The 14,386-nt window shown below is 46.0% G+C and overlaps 1 protein-coding gene across 1 annotated transcript in view; it reads right to left on the reverse strand.

The window, feature by feature from the left end:
• The window catches only part of ADGRF5 (adhesion G protein-coupled receptor F5), a 78,233-nt gene that overhangs the window by 47,107 nt on the left and 16,740 nt on the right, over nt 1–14,386 (reverse strand). The window contains exon 3 of the mRNA XM_002919003.4: nt 8,828–8,882. Coding sequence (XP_002919049.2) covers nt 8,828–8,882 — 55 coding nt within the window. The remainder of the gene's footprint in view (nt 1–8,827; nt 8,883–14,386) is intronic.

Genomic DNA, 14,386 nt, shown 5'->3' on the forward strand with positions numbered 1-14,386 from the left:
TAACAGGAGCAGAAGAAGGGCTAGTTGCATAGCTCAGGATGAACCTTCAAAGACTAGGAGAATTTTTTACACGGATGAATTGAGAAGACAAGCTGTGGCTTATTCTATCTTGTCAGTCAAATAAGGCAAAGGTCAGTGAATACTTGCAAAACTATTTCTGTAAAATTTAAGTCAAATCTGGAAGTATGATGTATATTTTGCCGTAAATTAAAGTTCTAAATCTGTTTTCTAAAAGGGCAAAGAATTTTTCCATAAGATTGGCAGATTTGTTTAAAACTTCCCATGGAATATTGATGAGAAGCACTAAAATAGAGTAAGTTCGTTATTGGAAACTCCAATGAATAAATTTTTGTTGTAGAAATCTGTAATATCTGTTTACTTATAGTGATAAACTCTGCCTTATAAGTTGTTTTTATTCATCAATCTTTCTGAGAATTATTTCATTTTGATATGCATCATTCAACTTGCTGAAATGAACTCAAACTGTGAAAAAAAGTCTTTGCCAATTTTCTTAAAATTAAGAATATATCTCAAAGTATACTCCCTACTTACAAAAAAGTAATCACAAGTAGAACAAAGTGACTTTCAAACCCCAATGCAGAAGCACAGTCTGTCATGATACCATGGGGATGCCTCAAATTTCCTGTTTTCTTTCTGATTCTCCAACGGTTCTGTGATAAAAACAAGTTTCCTGGAAGAGCTGTTAATCTTAATTTATGTGATCCTAGCTCTAGACACGGTATGTTGCCTGCTGGGAATATTTGCGAAGAGGGCGAAGAGGACGGCTGCATGACATTTACAAGGTCTGCCTTGGAGCACATTCTTTTTCCTGAAAAGTAATGCAGCAATGTTTATGCCCTCTAGCGGATTCAGCTCCAAGATTCTCTTTGCCACAGGCAGTCTATCTCCTCCCATGAATGTAAACAGGATATCCTAGATGGTAGGGCTTTTTGGAAGAGTCAAGTCAATAACAATCCCACATCCCCCCCTTTGTCGTCTGTGTGGTTGCTCCCAGAGTCTGAGCCTACCTGAGCACCAATCCTACTGCTCGCCCCTGAGCCCACCTCTCTGCATTCTTTTGAGACATAATTGCAGAACCAACGCGTGCCTGGAAAGCACATGGTGATTCACCGATGTCTTCATTCCCCACTGAAACCAAGGCGGTCCTTCCGGAGAGAACTTACAAGGAGCTGAACCAAAAGCTTAACATACTAAGAGGAAAGTTCCTGTGACTTTAACAAATTCTCTTCTAGGGAATTTGTGCAACTGTAATGAAAGTACCAGCTTCCAAGGGCCTCTTCCCCTCGTCTACCTTTTATGTTCTCCAACTTCTAAAGGAATTTCAGAATAACCTTCCACCTAAGCGACATTTTCCCTAGAGACTGGTAAGGGTGGGGGCCTCCACTAGAGAAGAAATGTCTTCTGCAGGAAAATAGTCAATTCTTCAAAACGGGCTCAACAACACCGTAATAACTCAGAAGGCGACAGGCTTGCCCCTGGAAGTCATCTATTTCAGTGGTCCGCATACTTGATTGATGGCTATGTACCTGGAGAGTACAGCACACATGGATAATTTGGATCCTCAACCCAGGTGAGCCAAAGTAAAATCTTTATGGATTAGGCCCAGAAATCTGTATTTTTTTTTCCGGTTCCCGCTGGTGATCCTGGTGTTGAGGCAGGTTTGGGATTTAATGTTTTAATCCAAATGAGGAAACTAAGAAGGTAATCCTGGAAAGCCAATAGTAGCACCTAAACTTGTTTCTGTTGTGTGTGTGTGTGTGTGTGTGTGTGTGTTTTATTGTTTGTTTTGTTTTTGCTTTTGCTTTGCCTCTTTTTTTTTTTTTCTAGATGCCTCCTGCTACTGTTCATAGAGGTAAGCAATCAGGTGGTCTCCAAGCATACGTGTTCACCTCTTTTTTCAGTCATACCAGATGGATCAAAAGTGCTCATAATAAAAGTAATAATCATAATAGCAGCTGCCATTTATTCACTGCACGGTAGGTTCCGGGGTCATGAGGAAAATATGTATACACCCATTTTGCAGATGATTACACTGAGGTTTAATGGGCTGAAGCCCCATGAATAGCAAACTTAAAAACTGGGATTTGAAATCATATTTTCTTGACTCCAATTTATTTTATTGGAGTTTTATTTTAACCATTCCCTGCCACAATTCCAATGGAAGAAGATAATGAAGGTGATCACTTTGTAAACCCCTTATAAACCTTTGTACTATAAAAAGGAAAAAAATCAGGCATTATTATTAAATGTGTCTTTAGAGCTAGTGTACAATGCTCAAAGTAAATTTTAAAATAACAGCATATTCAAAGGCAAAATTACTCATAATAAATGGAAGAATTATCTAAAACTTTGTTCTATTTGTTTCAGCATCATAAATATCTTAGGAATCCACACTGAGGAAGAGCACAGCGTGAGTCCTTGTCGTTGGCACTCATGGATTTTGACATTAAGTCTTGCTAGGTTTACTCATTTGTGCCTTAATTTATCAATCTATTGATCCATAGTAACTTTAGTGTTTATTGAGTGCCTGCTTCCCGGGCACTGTGCCAGGTGCTGGAGACATGGGGTAAATAAAAGAGGCAAGGCTCTCCTTCCATGGATCTTTTGTCCTCATGCGGGAAGGAAAAGTAAGTTGAAACTTCAGTGTTGGGCAGTTCTGAAGGGGATGGAGAAAAGAAAACAAGGTAAGCAAACAGGCAGGCGCGATGAGGGTAGAGTGGGATTTTTTGTAGAATGGTTAGACAAGACCTTTCTGAGCAAAGATGCAAATGAAATGAGCGCCCTGTGGCTCTTCGGGGACTACTCCCCCAGGAGGAGAAAATAAGCACAAAAGCCCTGAGGCAGCGATTTCCACAGCTTTCCGAGGAACAGCAAGAAGATGTCCCTCGCGATCTGGATTGTTCCTTCTTGTCTCCAGTGTCGCTGCCCCACAGGCAAGACACTCGGAGCTGCCACCGGGCCCCCTGTGCCTGTAAGGCCGCAGGGCAAGTGTCTGACTTTAAGGAAAGTCAGACTCAGGTGTCTGAGTGACCCACCTGTGGATGGGACCAGAGGCGCACTCCGCTCACAGCCCCCAGGCAGGCCCACAGAGTGGGACAAAAATGCCAAGTCCTGCCCGCCTGGCCTCTCCCAAATCGGAAGACTTCAGAGCTGGAGGGTGATGTTCCTGGTCCTGCTCCAGGCTGCAAGGGACTCAGGAGGGACAGAGGACGGTTTTCCCACCTCTGTGTGACGTGTCCTGTAGAGGCCCTTCCGTACTCCTTCTTGGCTCCCTCCAGACCATCTGATTTCAGAGAGTTGAACGTATTTGCTTTTTCTCAGGCTCCTGCGGCCTCTGTGTTATTTGTCTGAACTTCTCTGACTCACCGATGCCCCAAGTGGAAGGTAACCCATTCCAGGTGTCATCGATGTCACACATGGCGCCTATCGGCAGGCCCAGAGACACAGACCAACCAGGATTTCCCCTCTCCTTTCCCAGAAATCGCTGCCCGCCCCGCAGCACTTATCTTAAAGACACATTTCTGGAAAGTTGGCCACAAACTGCGACAAGTAGTTCTGGGTCTTTATCACAGCTGTTTAAGCAAACAATCCTATTTTTTGCCTGGCGACTCTAATGGGAATTACAGCTTCTCAGAAGTTGGAGCCGAAGTCTATGTGTAAATTAATCTCCCACTTGCAAAAGAATGAAGCCTGCTGACTTCGCACAAGAGAAATGAGGTGGTGTGACTTTTCTCTCGACCCAAAGGGACAAGGCTTCTTTATCACTGAAGATTTGCTCTGCTGTTCTCACCCTTAGTCCCGTAGCAGGTAAATATTAAAGGATCCCTGTTCGGCTTGTTTCTCAGTATTCTAGTAGGTAGCACTTTAGCAACAGCACCTGTATCCTATCGGCCCATTGTCAGCAGATAGAAGATCCTGTCCTCCCTTTAGGTTTTAGAAAGGGTTGTTCACACAAGGGAAAACTACCAGAACCCCAGGTTGGGGCTCGCTGGCAGGAGTCGATGGAGGGGAGGGTGGGCGGCACAATGTGTCATAGAACACTGGGCTGTAAAGTCTGGAGAAATATTCAATTCTACTAGTTTGTTGTATACCCAAGTCAGCGAAGTCAGTGCCATATAAATTCTTCTTCTACTAAGATGAAGACAGTGCTCCTTACGCCTTATCCTACAAAGCTGCTCTAATAATCATGGACTGGAATCTCACAGGCAAGAGCCGGGAACACGTGTTGAAAACTAGAACTCTGCACCACGAGCATGGACTCTGGAGCCTGAGTGAGGTGGGGTGGAATGCCTTCTTTCCTGGGCAGGCCATTTAACCTCTGTGACCCACACTGTGCCCTCTGTAAAACAGGGGTAATATCTTCTTTGCAGAATTGCTGCTTTGGAGTTGGTATGGAGACCCCTAGCAAATTGCCTGGCATATAGTAGCCAGTCTGAAACAGCAGGTGGAAATAAGACTATTAATGATGATAAATGTGATGGTTATACGACAAGCAGATGCCTGCTGGTAGGTCAAAAAAGCTAATGTTATTCCATTCAGGTCTCACCTTTGAGATGGTTAAACAGACACACCACGCTAAACAGAAATTAAAAGAAAAAAGCACTCCCCACACATGGAAGGTCAACCCTACAACCAAACGCAGACACCAGGCCGAGAGCACCTCAGCCTTGTCACCTTTCTCTGCCACCACCTCCACCTGCTTAGCACAGTAAATGCCATATGCTATCGTAAGGAAGATTAAGGCCACAGCACCCCCCAAATCTATCCCTCAACCTGGAAAATGCATGGCATTTCCTGGACCTGGATGAAAAAGGGCCAGCACATGCTTGGGCTGCCAGGTCTGCAGAAAGATCCAGATTCCCACACTGGCAGCCAACAACCCAATTCTCTCACTAGGTAGATATGAACAAGTAAGCACCTCCAGCACGGGGATAGGACAACCCGGATCTCCGTTTCTCGAAAATGTGTCTGCTATCAGCTATTCCTTTTGAAGCCAAATAAGAATCCATGAGGACTTTTCTGCCCAGGACCCAAGAACATTCCCAGTGAAGCTCAGAAACCTGGCACGAGTTAGAATGGCAAAAATTGACAAGGCAAGAAACAACAATTGCTGGAGAGGTTGTGGAGAAAGGGGATCCCTCCTACATTGTTGGTGGGAATGCAAGCTGGTACAGCCACTCTGGAAAACAGTGTGGAGGTCCCTTAAAAAGTTAAAAATTGAGCTACCCTATATCCAGCCATTGCACTACTGGGTATTTACCCCAAAGATACAGACGTAGTGAAGAGAAGGGCCATATGCACCCCAATGTTCATAGAACATTGTCCACAATAGCTAAATCATGGAAGGAGCCGAGATGCCCTTCAACAGATGACTGGATTAAGAAGCTGTGGTCCATATATACAATGGAATATTACTCAGCTATCAGAAAGAACGAATTCTCAACATTTGCTGCAACATGGACGGCACTGGAGGAGATAATGCTAAGTGAAATAAGTCAAGCAGAGAAAGACAATTATCATATGATTTCTCTCATCTATGGAACATAAGAACTAGGAGGATCGGTAGGGGAAGAAAGGGATAAAGAAAAGGGGGGTAATCAGAAGGGGGAATGAAACATGAGAGACTATGGACTNGGATGTACTGTATGGTGACTAACATAATATAATAAAAAAACGTTTTAAAAAAAAAGAAACCTGGCATGGAGAACTTCACTAACTGACCGAGAGAACACTTTTGTGTTACTGCAAACTAGTAAGAAACTTCCACTCTCACTCCCCTGGGAAGATGACCCCTCAGACTAAAGTTGGAGCTTCTTGGCAAAGCTCCAAGATAAGATTTCCAATTCCAACTCCGGGTTCTACCTCTGGTCTCTACATCCCCCAGACGCCCAGGTCTGTGCGCTCGCAGAGTGTCCCATGGTCACTGCTACCTTCGCCTCACATCAAAGCTGTCTCCAAGTCCTTTTGATCCACTTCTCGTAATATTTTTCACAAGTGTTCCCCTTTCTCCTTTCCTGTTTCCCTCACAGGGCCAGGGCCAGTGATGGTCCACGTTGCTGAACCCCCTTGCTGGACTCCCGAACCCTGACTCCTCCATCTAATTCATTCAGTCACAACCATCTGGCTACTTTTCACTTCAGGTGGTTTCCATCAGTCCCTCCTCTGTGCCAGCTTTTCAGACGCTCTAGAATCCAGTTCCTAGTGTAATCGGAACATAACTGGATACTCTGTCCCATTCTTATTTCCCTCTGCTCCGCAGAAGCCTCTCTGCTCTAACTGGCAGATCCACCCTTTTTCTGGCCTCTGGCATCTGGTCTCTGGGTTTTTGTGCAGACGTCTCTTCCCCAATAGAATTCTGAAATAGTTTTCCAAAAACACTAACTTCTATCTCATGGCATTCTTCCTCCTGCCTTCAGTGGTTATATGGGACTTTCTCTGTACCGGGGATATTCCAGGCTCTTTCAAATGCAATATTATTTTTAAATAAATAAATCTGTGTTTCTAATTAAAAAAAAAAAAACCCAAATCAGATAAACGCCTAGATAACCCCAATAACATTTAAATTTTATGTACATAATATTATTTAACCTCAACAGCCCTGTAATGTAATAACTCGTATTTACATTTGTATGCATGACCAAAAGTATACAGCTGACCAAAGTAACTTAGGAAGAAGTTCATAGTGGTCTGAGCATAAATGTGAGTGTTGTTACTACTTTTAAAGATGATTCGATCCCAAACCCTAAAGATCTGATCCAGTGCCTCAAAAGGACCTCCCTTTTGAGAATCCTCTTTCTCTTGGAACATTTGTTTGTCCCTTTCTGGCATTAAGTCCCCAGAAGAGGGGATGGATATAAATGTGAAAGGGGATATCACCCTAAAAATTAAAGCTTAATCCTATCGCCTCACTTGATTAATACAGCAAGCAGAACACAGACACCCCCATGAGGCTTCTGCTTGATGTAACCTTTCTGTTGCTTTCTTTCATGGTTTTCCTGGAGAGCAAGCAGCGCTGTCTGTGCAACTCATATCCCAGCTCGGTGTGGTCTAGCACCTGGGTCTTTCCATGGTCATTTCTTACTTTGGTGATTTTGTAAAAGTACCAAAGCCAATTTATCTTCTGCCGATGAGGGCTTGAGTTCATTAACACTTCCCAAATGACTCCAGAGGCCGAAAAGCACAGAGGATTGTGCATAATAAATGGAAAACAGGTTTTTATGGTAATTTATCATTGTCGTGATTGCTTTTAATGAAAGCACATCTGGAAAAGTTTGGGATGTCAAATCCTTACATGTAGAAGTGGTTTCCTCCCCAAAGGCTAACCTCTCACGGTGTCACCACGGGTCATAAACAGCCGGGCCCGGAAGGACAGGAAGACGTTCCTTTTACAACTGTACGGTCACCCACTGTCCCTGAGGAAGCTGGCAGCCTGAGCCCGGCAAGAGTCTGGCAGAAGCCCGGGGCTGGAATTCACCCACCAATAGTCCGATTTTAAAAAGAAGAGTCTTTCACAATACCGAACGGGGACATCTCCAGCTCTGTTCCTGTCACAGGCTGCAAGAGGACTCAGGGACTGGAGTCGATGTCCTGATGCCTGTTTAAAAGCACGGAGAGTGCAGTCTGCGTGCTTCAGGTTGCTTCAGGGAAGGAGGGGAGTGGGAGAGCAAGGGTCTCTAAGGATATAAAACAGAGCTAAAGCAGGGAAGAAAGAATGGCCAAAGAAGAAAACATGAAGGTATGACCTTCCAACGAACATTTTGAGACCTTAATAAAATATGATCCGATTGTCATATCAAGCAATGGGCAAAATTGGAACTGGCTGCTGCTCTGAAAGCCTCTAAGGGACACCTTTATCCCGGCCTCAGGGAAAGCCCGCTCTCTCTGGTTGCTTCTTGACTCTCGTGGACCACAAGACCGAACAGACCAAGCCATGGCACACCTGGACACGATTCAGTCATAATCCTAAATGTTAAGAAGTTGAACCTTCTCCAGAGTTGGTACAGACACTAAGGCAGCAGACTTTCCACGACCGGAACGTATCCTCCACTCACAAAGGGGCAGCTGTGACAGGGACATACACTCTCTTCATTTGTTCCCTCATTTACTAAGAAACTGGGCTTGATGCCAGGCTACAGAGATGAAGAGAGCTCAAGAGAACTCCTGTCTCCTGGGGATGACAAACAGGAAGTAAAATAATTACAATGCATTGGGATGAATCTTGTGCTCTGGGAATGTCACGAGGGCAGTGGGAACCCAGAGAAACAGCCCCCCTCCCTGTCTGGGGCATCGGTGGGAAGCCTCACATGGCAGGAGCCCGTGTGAATGGAGACTTAGGCTGGAGTCCCCCAGACAACAAAGTAGGGCGGCAGGTGGGGCAGCGACCACGTGAAAGGAACCAGAAGGAGAACAAGTGAGAGGATCACGTGGTGTCTGGTAAGACTCAAGCAGGCGAGTGGGAGCCCGTGAAAGATTTTATGCAGGGAAAGAGTGGAATCAGATTGGTGCTTTTGAAAGGTTAGCATGAAGGAGTAGGGAGCTGAGGAGAGAGCCATCGGGAATGGACTCTTCAGGATCTCTGGAGAGCAGGGAGGGAGGAAGCGAGGAGCTTACAATGTGTTGCTAAGATGCATTCAATGTCATTAGGTAGAGTAGGGAATGGAGTTCCCTCGTAATTACTTCTAGAAATCGAACCCTGATGTGCTTGGAGACTGAATTATGTGGACTGCGGGGTTTGAAAAGTTACAGCAAATGTTATTTGCTCGGATTTGCTAGAAGAAACTGCCAAGCCAAGAGGTTATGTACGTACCTGCTCGTTTTTGCCTCAGTGGCTCTTTCCCCTCTAGTTCACGTTCACGGAGAATCTGAAAGAACGTTTTAGGAAACTGTCAGTTAGCATTAGAGATGTCTTTTCTCCCTGGCTTTCCGCTCACATGCCCTGGAATGTCAGAGCTGAGCTGAGGGCTGTGGGTACCACGAGCACCCCGTGCCCTGTAGATGGCAGGTACTCTCTAATGTGACAGACCCCTCTTCAGACCCAGGAGCTGAACCCCAAATCACCATAGCTGAGCCTCTGCGAGTTCCTGCAGTTTGAGTCGGGTCAAGAAATATAAATTAGGGTGTTCTTAACTTGTGCTCTCTGCCTAAGACTGAGTCATTCCAGTGACCTCCCAGGCCAGTCTCACGACCTCTCCTCAGCGCTCAGCCTGTCCCCACCCCAATCGTTCCACCACATCAGGGCTGTTTAGATTGTTCATGCTTAGAAGTCATTTTCTCCTCCTTTGGTCTTTTTCCTCTGGGTGGTTCCATTGTCGCTTCCTGCGGCAGGGCTGGGAGGGCTAGCTCTAGAGTGCCTGGGTGCAAGGCTGGGTACTAGCTACGTGACCCTGAGGAACTGCTCTCTGAGCCTCGGTTTTCTTTTCAGTAAAAGGGAATAATAATACTACTGGCCTCATAGAACACTTATGAGTTAAATGAACAGCCATGTGACACAGAGTTAGCCCCTCATGAACTTGAATTGTATCATACAGTAGAATAGTTAAGAACAAGGACTCTGCAGACATTGAGTTCAAATCCTAGCTCTGCTATAAAACAGCTGTGTGACGTTGGGCAAGTGCTTTAACCTCTCTGTGCTTCAGCACTAATCTATAAAACAGGGATAAAAATAGTCTACCTCACGAGGTTGTCATAGGATCAAATAATTAACGAATGTAAAGTACTGAGGATAGTTTGGTGCCATTCTGGGACCGAACATCACTCTGCTCTAGGGGCGCCATTCACATGAACCTCTTCACCCACACACTGCCATTTACTTGGTCTCTATAAAGCTCTTCTCCTGGCATCTTCTTTGTCTCAGAGCTGACTTTGACTGGCTTTGCTATTGGGATCCCTGCCAAATCTGCAGCTTGTAACCACACCTTGACCTCACCTGGGCTCTGCAGCCCATCCTTGCTACGATGTGCTTCCCAATGCAAACTCCCTTCGAGACTCAATAGAAGAGCCAGAGAGCCCGTACCCTTTGTGGCGGGGCGGGGGGGTCCTTTGCCACAAACTCCACATACCTATGAACACCGCTGAGGCAGAGCTCATTCTACCATGTCTGGGGTCTATCAGTAGTTTCTAGTTATCTCTCATCATAATGATAATTAAAATAATAATTCTTTTTAAAAATATTTTATTTATTTATTTGAGAAAGAGAGAGAGCACACGAGCATAAACCGGGGAAGTGACAGAGGGAGAGGGAAAGCAGGCTCCCCCCTGAGCAGGAAGCTTGACACGGGACTCGATCCCCAGACCCTGGTATCATGACCTGAGCCGAAGGCAGAAGCGAAACCGACTGAGCTCTCCAAGCGCCCCCAAAATAATAATTATAGGGATGTATGCAACACCCCTGTGCCAGGCACTGTTAAGTATCTGATGTGTGCTTAGGTATTTAATCCTCCTGACAGTCTAAGACATAGATACTATTATCATCCACATCTCACTGATGAGAAGGCACCGTTGCTGAGAGGTCAGATGACTTGTCTACACTCACACAGCCTGTAAGGGCAGACCCAGGACTCAAACTTAGCCAGCTTGGTTCCAGAGTCTGCATTTGTCCATTACAGGCAATTAATGATCTTATCAGGAGATACCCCAGTCTGTCTCAGTGACCCACTGTCTCTTACCCAACACCTTTTCTCTTTCTCTGCTGCCTCCTCCTACCCCCTCTTTTCTTCCAACAACAGTATTCCATGGCGATCTGTAGAGGGGCCATGTACGTGACAGTGCATAAACGTTCTTGAAGCAACAAAGAGAGGAATGATGCATGACGACTGGAATTTCGGAAGCCCAGTTGCCATTTCGTTTGCAGTGGGCTTATTTTCGCCATACTTAAATGCACAGGAACCGAGAAGGAGCAAAGTCAATGCATAGGGCTGGTTCCTGTCCAGCTTCCCCTAGAGCCTGCTTTGGCTCTGTGCCCAGGCAGAAGGAAAGGGTCTTCCACTGCATTCCTGCGTCCATCCTCCCTGGGGCCTGGAGGCAGGGAGCGGGGAGCCACCAGGAAGGCTCCTCTGTCCACTCTTCATGGGCTGTGGCTGGGGGACTCAGCCCAGGAGAAGGTGACCACTGGCGGTCACCTTTGGGAAGCTCTCCAAGGTCTCGATTTCATTTTCTCCATTCCCTGGTGGGACTGAGGAATTGAGGTTAAAAATCAAGGTGCAGTCATTTCCCTGGTACACAGCACTTCAATCTGTGACCATGAGGATCCCTTCCCTCAGCTCCCCCAACCCAATTTAGTGGGGTTGGGATATGGTGACAGAAACTGCCTTCCAAACATGAGGCTGTCTTTCGAGAAGCACTACTTTGTAGCTATTTTCCACATCCTGATGATGATCTGGAAGTGTCAGGGGACATCCCTGCCAAGTGTTGCTCCTGGAGCTCTGTCACCTGCTGCCTCTGTTGTCCAGTGAAGATAGACAGCTTCTTGTGAGAATAACCTCCTTTTTTTATTTTAAGCTCTGCAATCATTGGGGAAAATGGAAGAAAAACTAAGAGCGATCAAGTCTCTGAGGAGATCCTTGGTGGTGGTGGTGGTGATGGTGATGGTGAATATCCCAGGCCCTCCCAGATTTGAGAAGGGCTGCTGGGATTTCACCAAGGCAAATGCTAGAGTCCCACCCAGCACCGAATCCCAGCACCTCCTCTCCTTTGTAGTTGGAAAAGGCATTCTCTCACTCTAAGGCTCAATGTCTTACATGATGGAAAGTAATGTTCTGAGGCACACCAGATGCTTGGACAGTTTCTGGAAGTGGTGTGTGTCCAGCCAGCCTGGGGCTCACCAGAGGCCACCCTTGCCCTCCTGAGTCCTCATGTAACCCCCAGTTCAGGGACCTTTGTGACTCCGACAATTGCCTTTTCTCTTAAACATTGGGTGCTGAGGAGAACTCACAGGGGAGCATAGATCTTGCCAGATGAAGTATTTACTCCAGACGAGAAAACAGAACCTCCAGGGGGCCTCCCTCTGCTTGTCCATGTAGAGGTACCCAGATGAGTAGCTGAGGACAAGGGTCACCTCTGACCAAAGAGGATTTCCTTATGGCCAAGTCTCAGCCAGAAGACACAAGGTCACCAATTCCAGGAAATGCCCCACCTTTTGGACGTGATGACTTTCAAATAATTGTGTACGGGGAGGAGAGGGGGCCTGAAGTAGGTGTGGACAATCAGGAATGATAAGTGGCATATTTGGGGTAGAAAACATTATCCCAGTGAACAGGATGACCAAAAAAGGTAGTCACCAAAGGCCCCCGGAGGTCGCCAGATCTCACTCCTCTTCACCAAGGTCCTGTCACTCATTCCCCTTTTTCTTGGAATCCCCGATTTACCATCTTTGCCTCCGGTTGGATAACTGTCTCCTCAAAGCTCTTGTCAGGATGTATCCTCACAAAGGTGTATGAATCCAGGTTTAGTTGCACTAGCATAGTAAAAGTAACCCCCAAATCTGGAAGCTCTTGCTCTGGGCTGGTCACTGTGCTGAGGCCTACGCTCGTGTATGAGAATGTCTAATCCTCACGACAAACCAACGAAGGAGATACTATTTATTCTCATACTGTGTAGAGGAGACAGGTTCAGGGAGATGAAGAAACTTGCTGAAGAAATTTCCAAAGCTAACCAGAGCTGGGCTTCAGACTCAGCCGGGAATCTGAGGTTGAGGGTCCGCAACCTTGCTGCTCAAAGCGCCATCTTTGGAGCAGGAACAAGGACAACCTGTCGGAAAGGCCGCATCCGGGCCCCACCCCAGACTTCCTGAGTTGAAATCTGCATCTTAATAAGGTGCGCAGACGGGTTAATGCACACACTGAAGTTTGAGAAGATACATTATAGCACTTTTAAAGCCCGTCACCCCACATTTCTGTGCGCATGCTCAGAACCGCATCATTATTCAGAATAGCCTAGAAAGCAACCCACGTGTCCATGAATGGGTAATGGATAAACAAAATGTGGGATATACGTACAATGGATCATTATTCAGACTTAAGAAAGGAAGGAAATTCTCACGCCTATTACCACATAGGTAAATTTTTAGGACATTATGCCAAGTGAAATCAGTCACGTAAGGGCAAATACTGGATGATTCCACTTCCATGAGGGACTTAAAGTAGTCAAAGTCCTAGAGGGAAAGTAGAACAGCAGTTGCCAGGAGCCAGGGGAAGGGGGAAATGGGAAGCTGCTGTTTAATAGCTATTGATTTTCAGTTTTGCAAGGTGAAAAAGTTCTGCAGATGGATTGCATGGTAATGTGGGTCTATTTAAGACTACTGAACTATACACTTAAAAATGGTTAAGATGATAAATTGTGTGCATGTTTACCACAACAGTTTTTAAAAGCTCATTACTACGTGTTGCATTTAAAACGGTAGAAGGTCAGCCTTGGGAACTGAGCAGCTGCTAGGGCAAGATAAGCTGATGAGGCAGGTTCAAGGTCATCTCTCTAATGAGGGAGTCTTCTGCCTTTGGGTTGTATGAAGATATGACATATCAAAAGCAGGTCTAGAGAGGAAATGTGGGACCTTTTGGGGTGGTCGTGGGAGTTCCCAGGAAGACAGAGTTTGAACTCCACCAGCAACTTTGGGAAGTCACTGGCTTATCCCCTGACCAGCTTATGCCCCCAGACGGATGGAGGGGCTTTGTTAGGACCACCGCAGTGAGGACCAGCCTGGCCTAGCAGGAGGGCACCACTGCAGCCAGGAGTGCTAGGAAAGCCTGGAACAGAGGCACAGCTGACCCCACTGCTGAGCTGACCTCATGCTGAGGATTCCTCCCACCGCCCCCCCCCAGGCCCGAGTAACTAGAGCACTATACTGACCCTGTGAATTCATAGGAAGTGTAAGTGTTTCTCTCCTATTTTTTTTTTAAATATTTTATTTATTTATTTGACAGAGATAGAGACAGCCAGCGAGAGAGGGAACACAAGCAGGGGGAGTGGGAGAGGAAGAAGCAGGCTCATAGCAGAGGAGCCCGATGTGGGGCTCGATCCCATAACGCCGGGATCACGCCCTGAGCCGAAGGCAGACGCCCAACCGCTGTGCCACCCAGGCGCCCCTCTCTCCTATTTTTTGAGCAAGCTGCCGCATACGGTCACACGAGGTGAAGCCCACACTGGAGTTTGGGAGAAGAGACACAGGGGTGTATAGCTCCCAAGTCATGAAAGAAATAATGAAAAAGATAAAGAAAACCGAGGTCAAATGAAAGACAGGAAAACAGAAAAGAGGAGGAAGTGCATAAAGTCGTAAAAGAAAATCCTGAATGTAAGATCAAGCGTCTTTATATGACATTAAATGTGAATAAAGTTATGCTTCCCAAATCAAAGTCAGATTTACTCAGATTTG

Source organism: Ailuropoda melanoleuca, chromosome 19 (assembly GCF_002007445.2).
Source record: "Ailuropoda melanoleuca isolate Jingjing chromosome 19, ASM200744v2, whole genome shotgun sequence".
Classification (NCBI taxonomy): domain Eukaryota; kingdom Metazoa; phylum Chordata; class Mammalia; order Carnivora; family Ursidae; genus Ailuropoda; species Ailuropoda melanoleuca.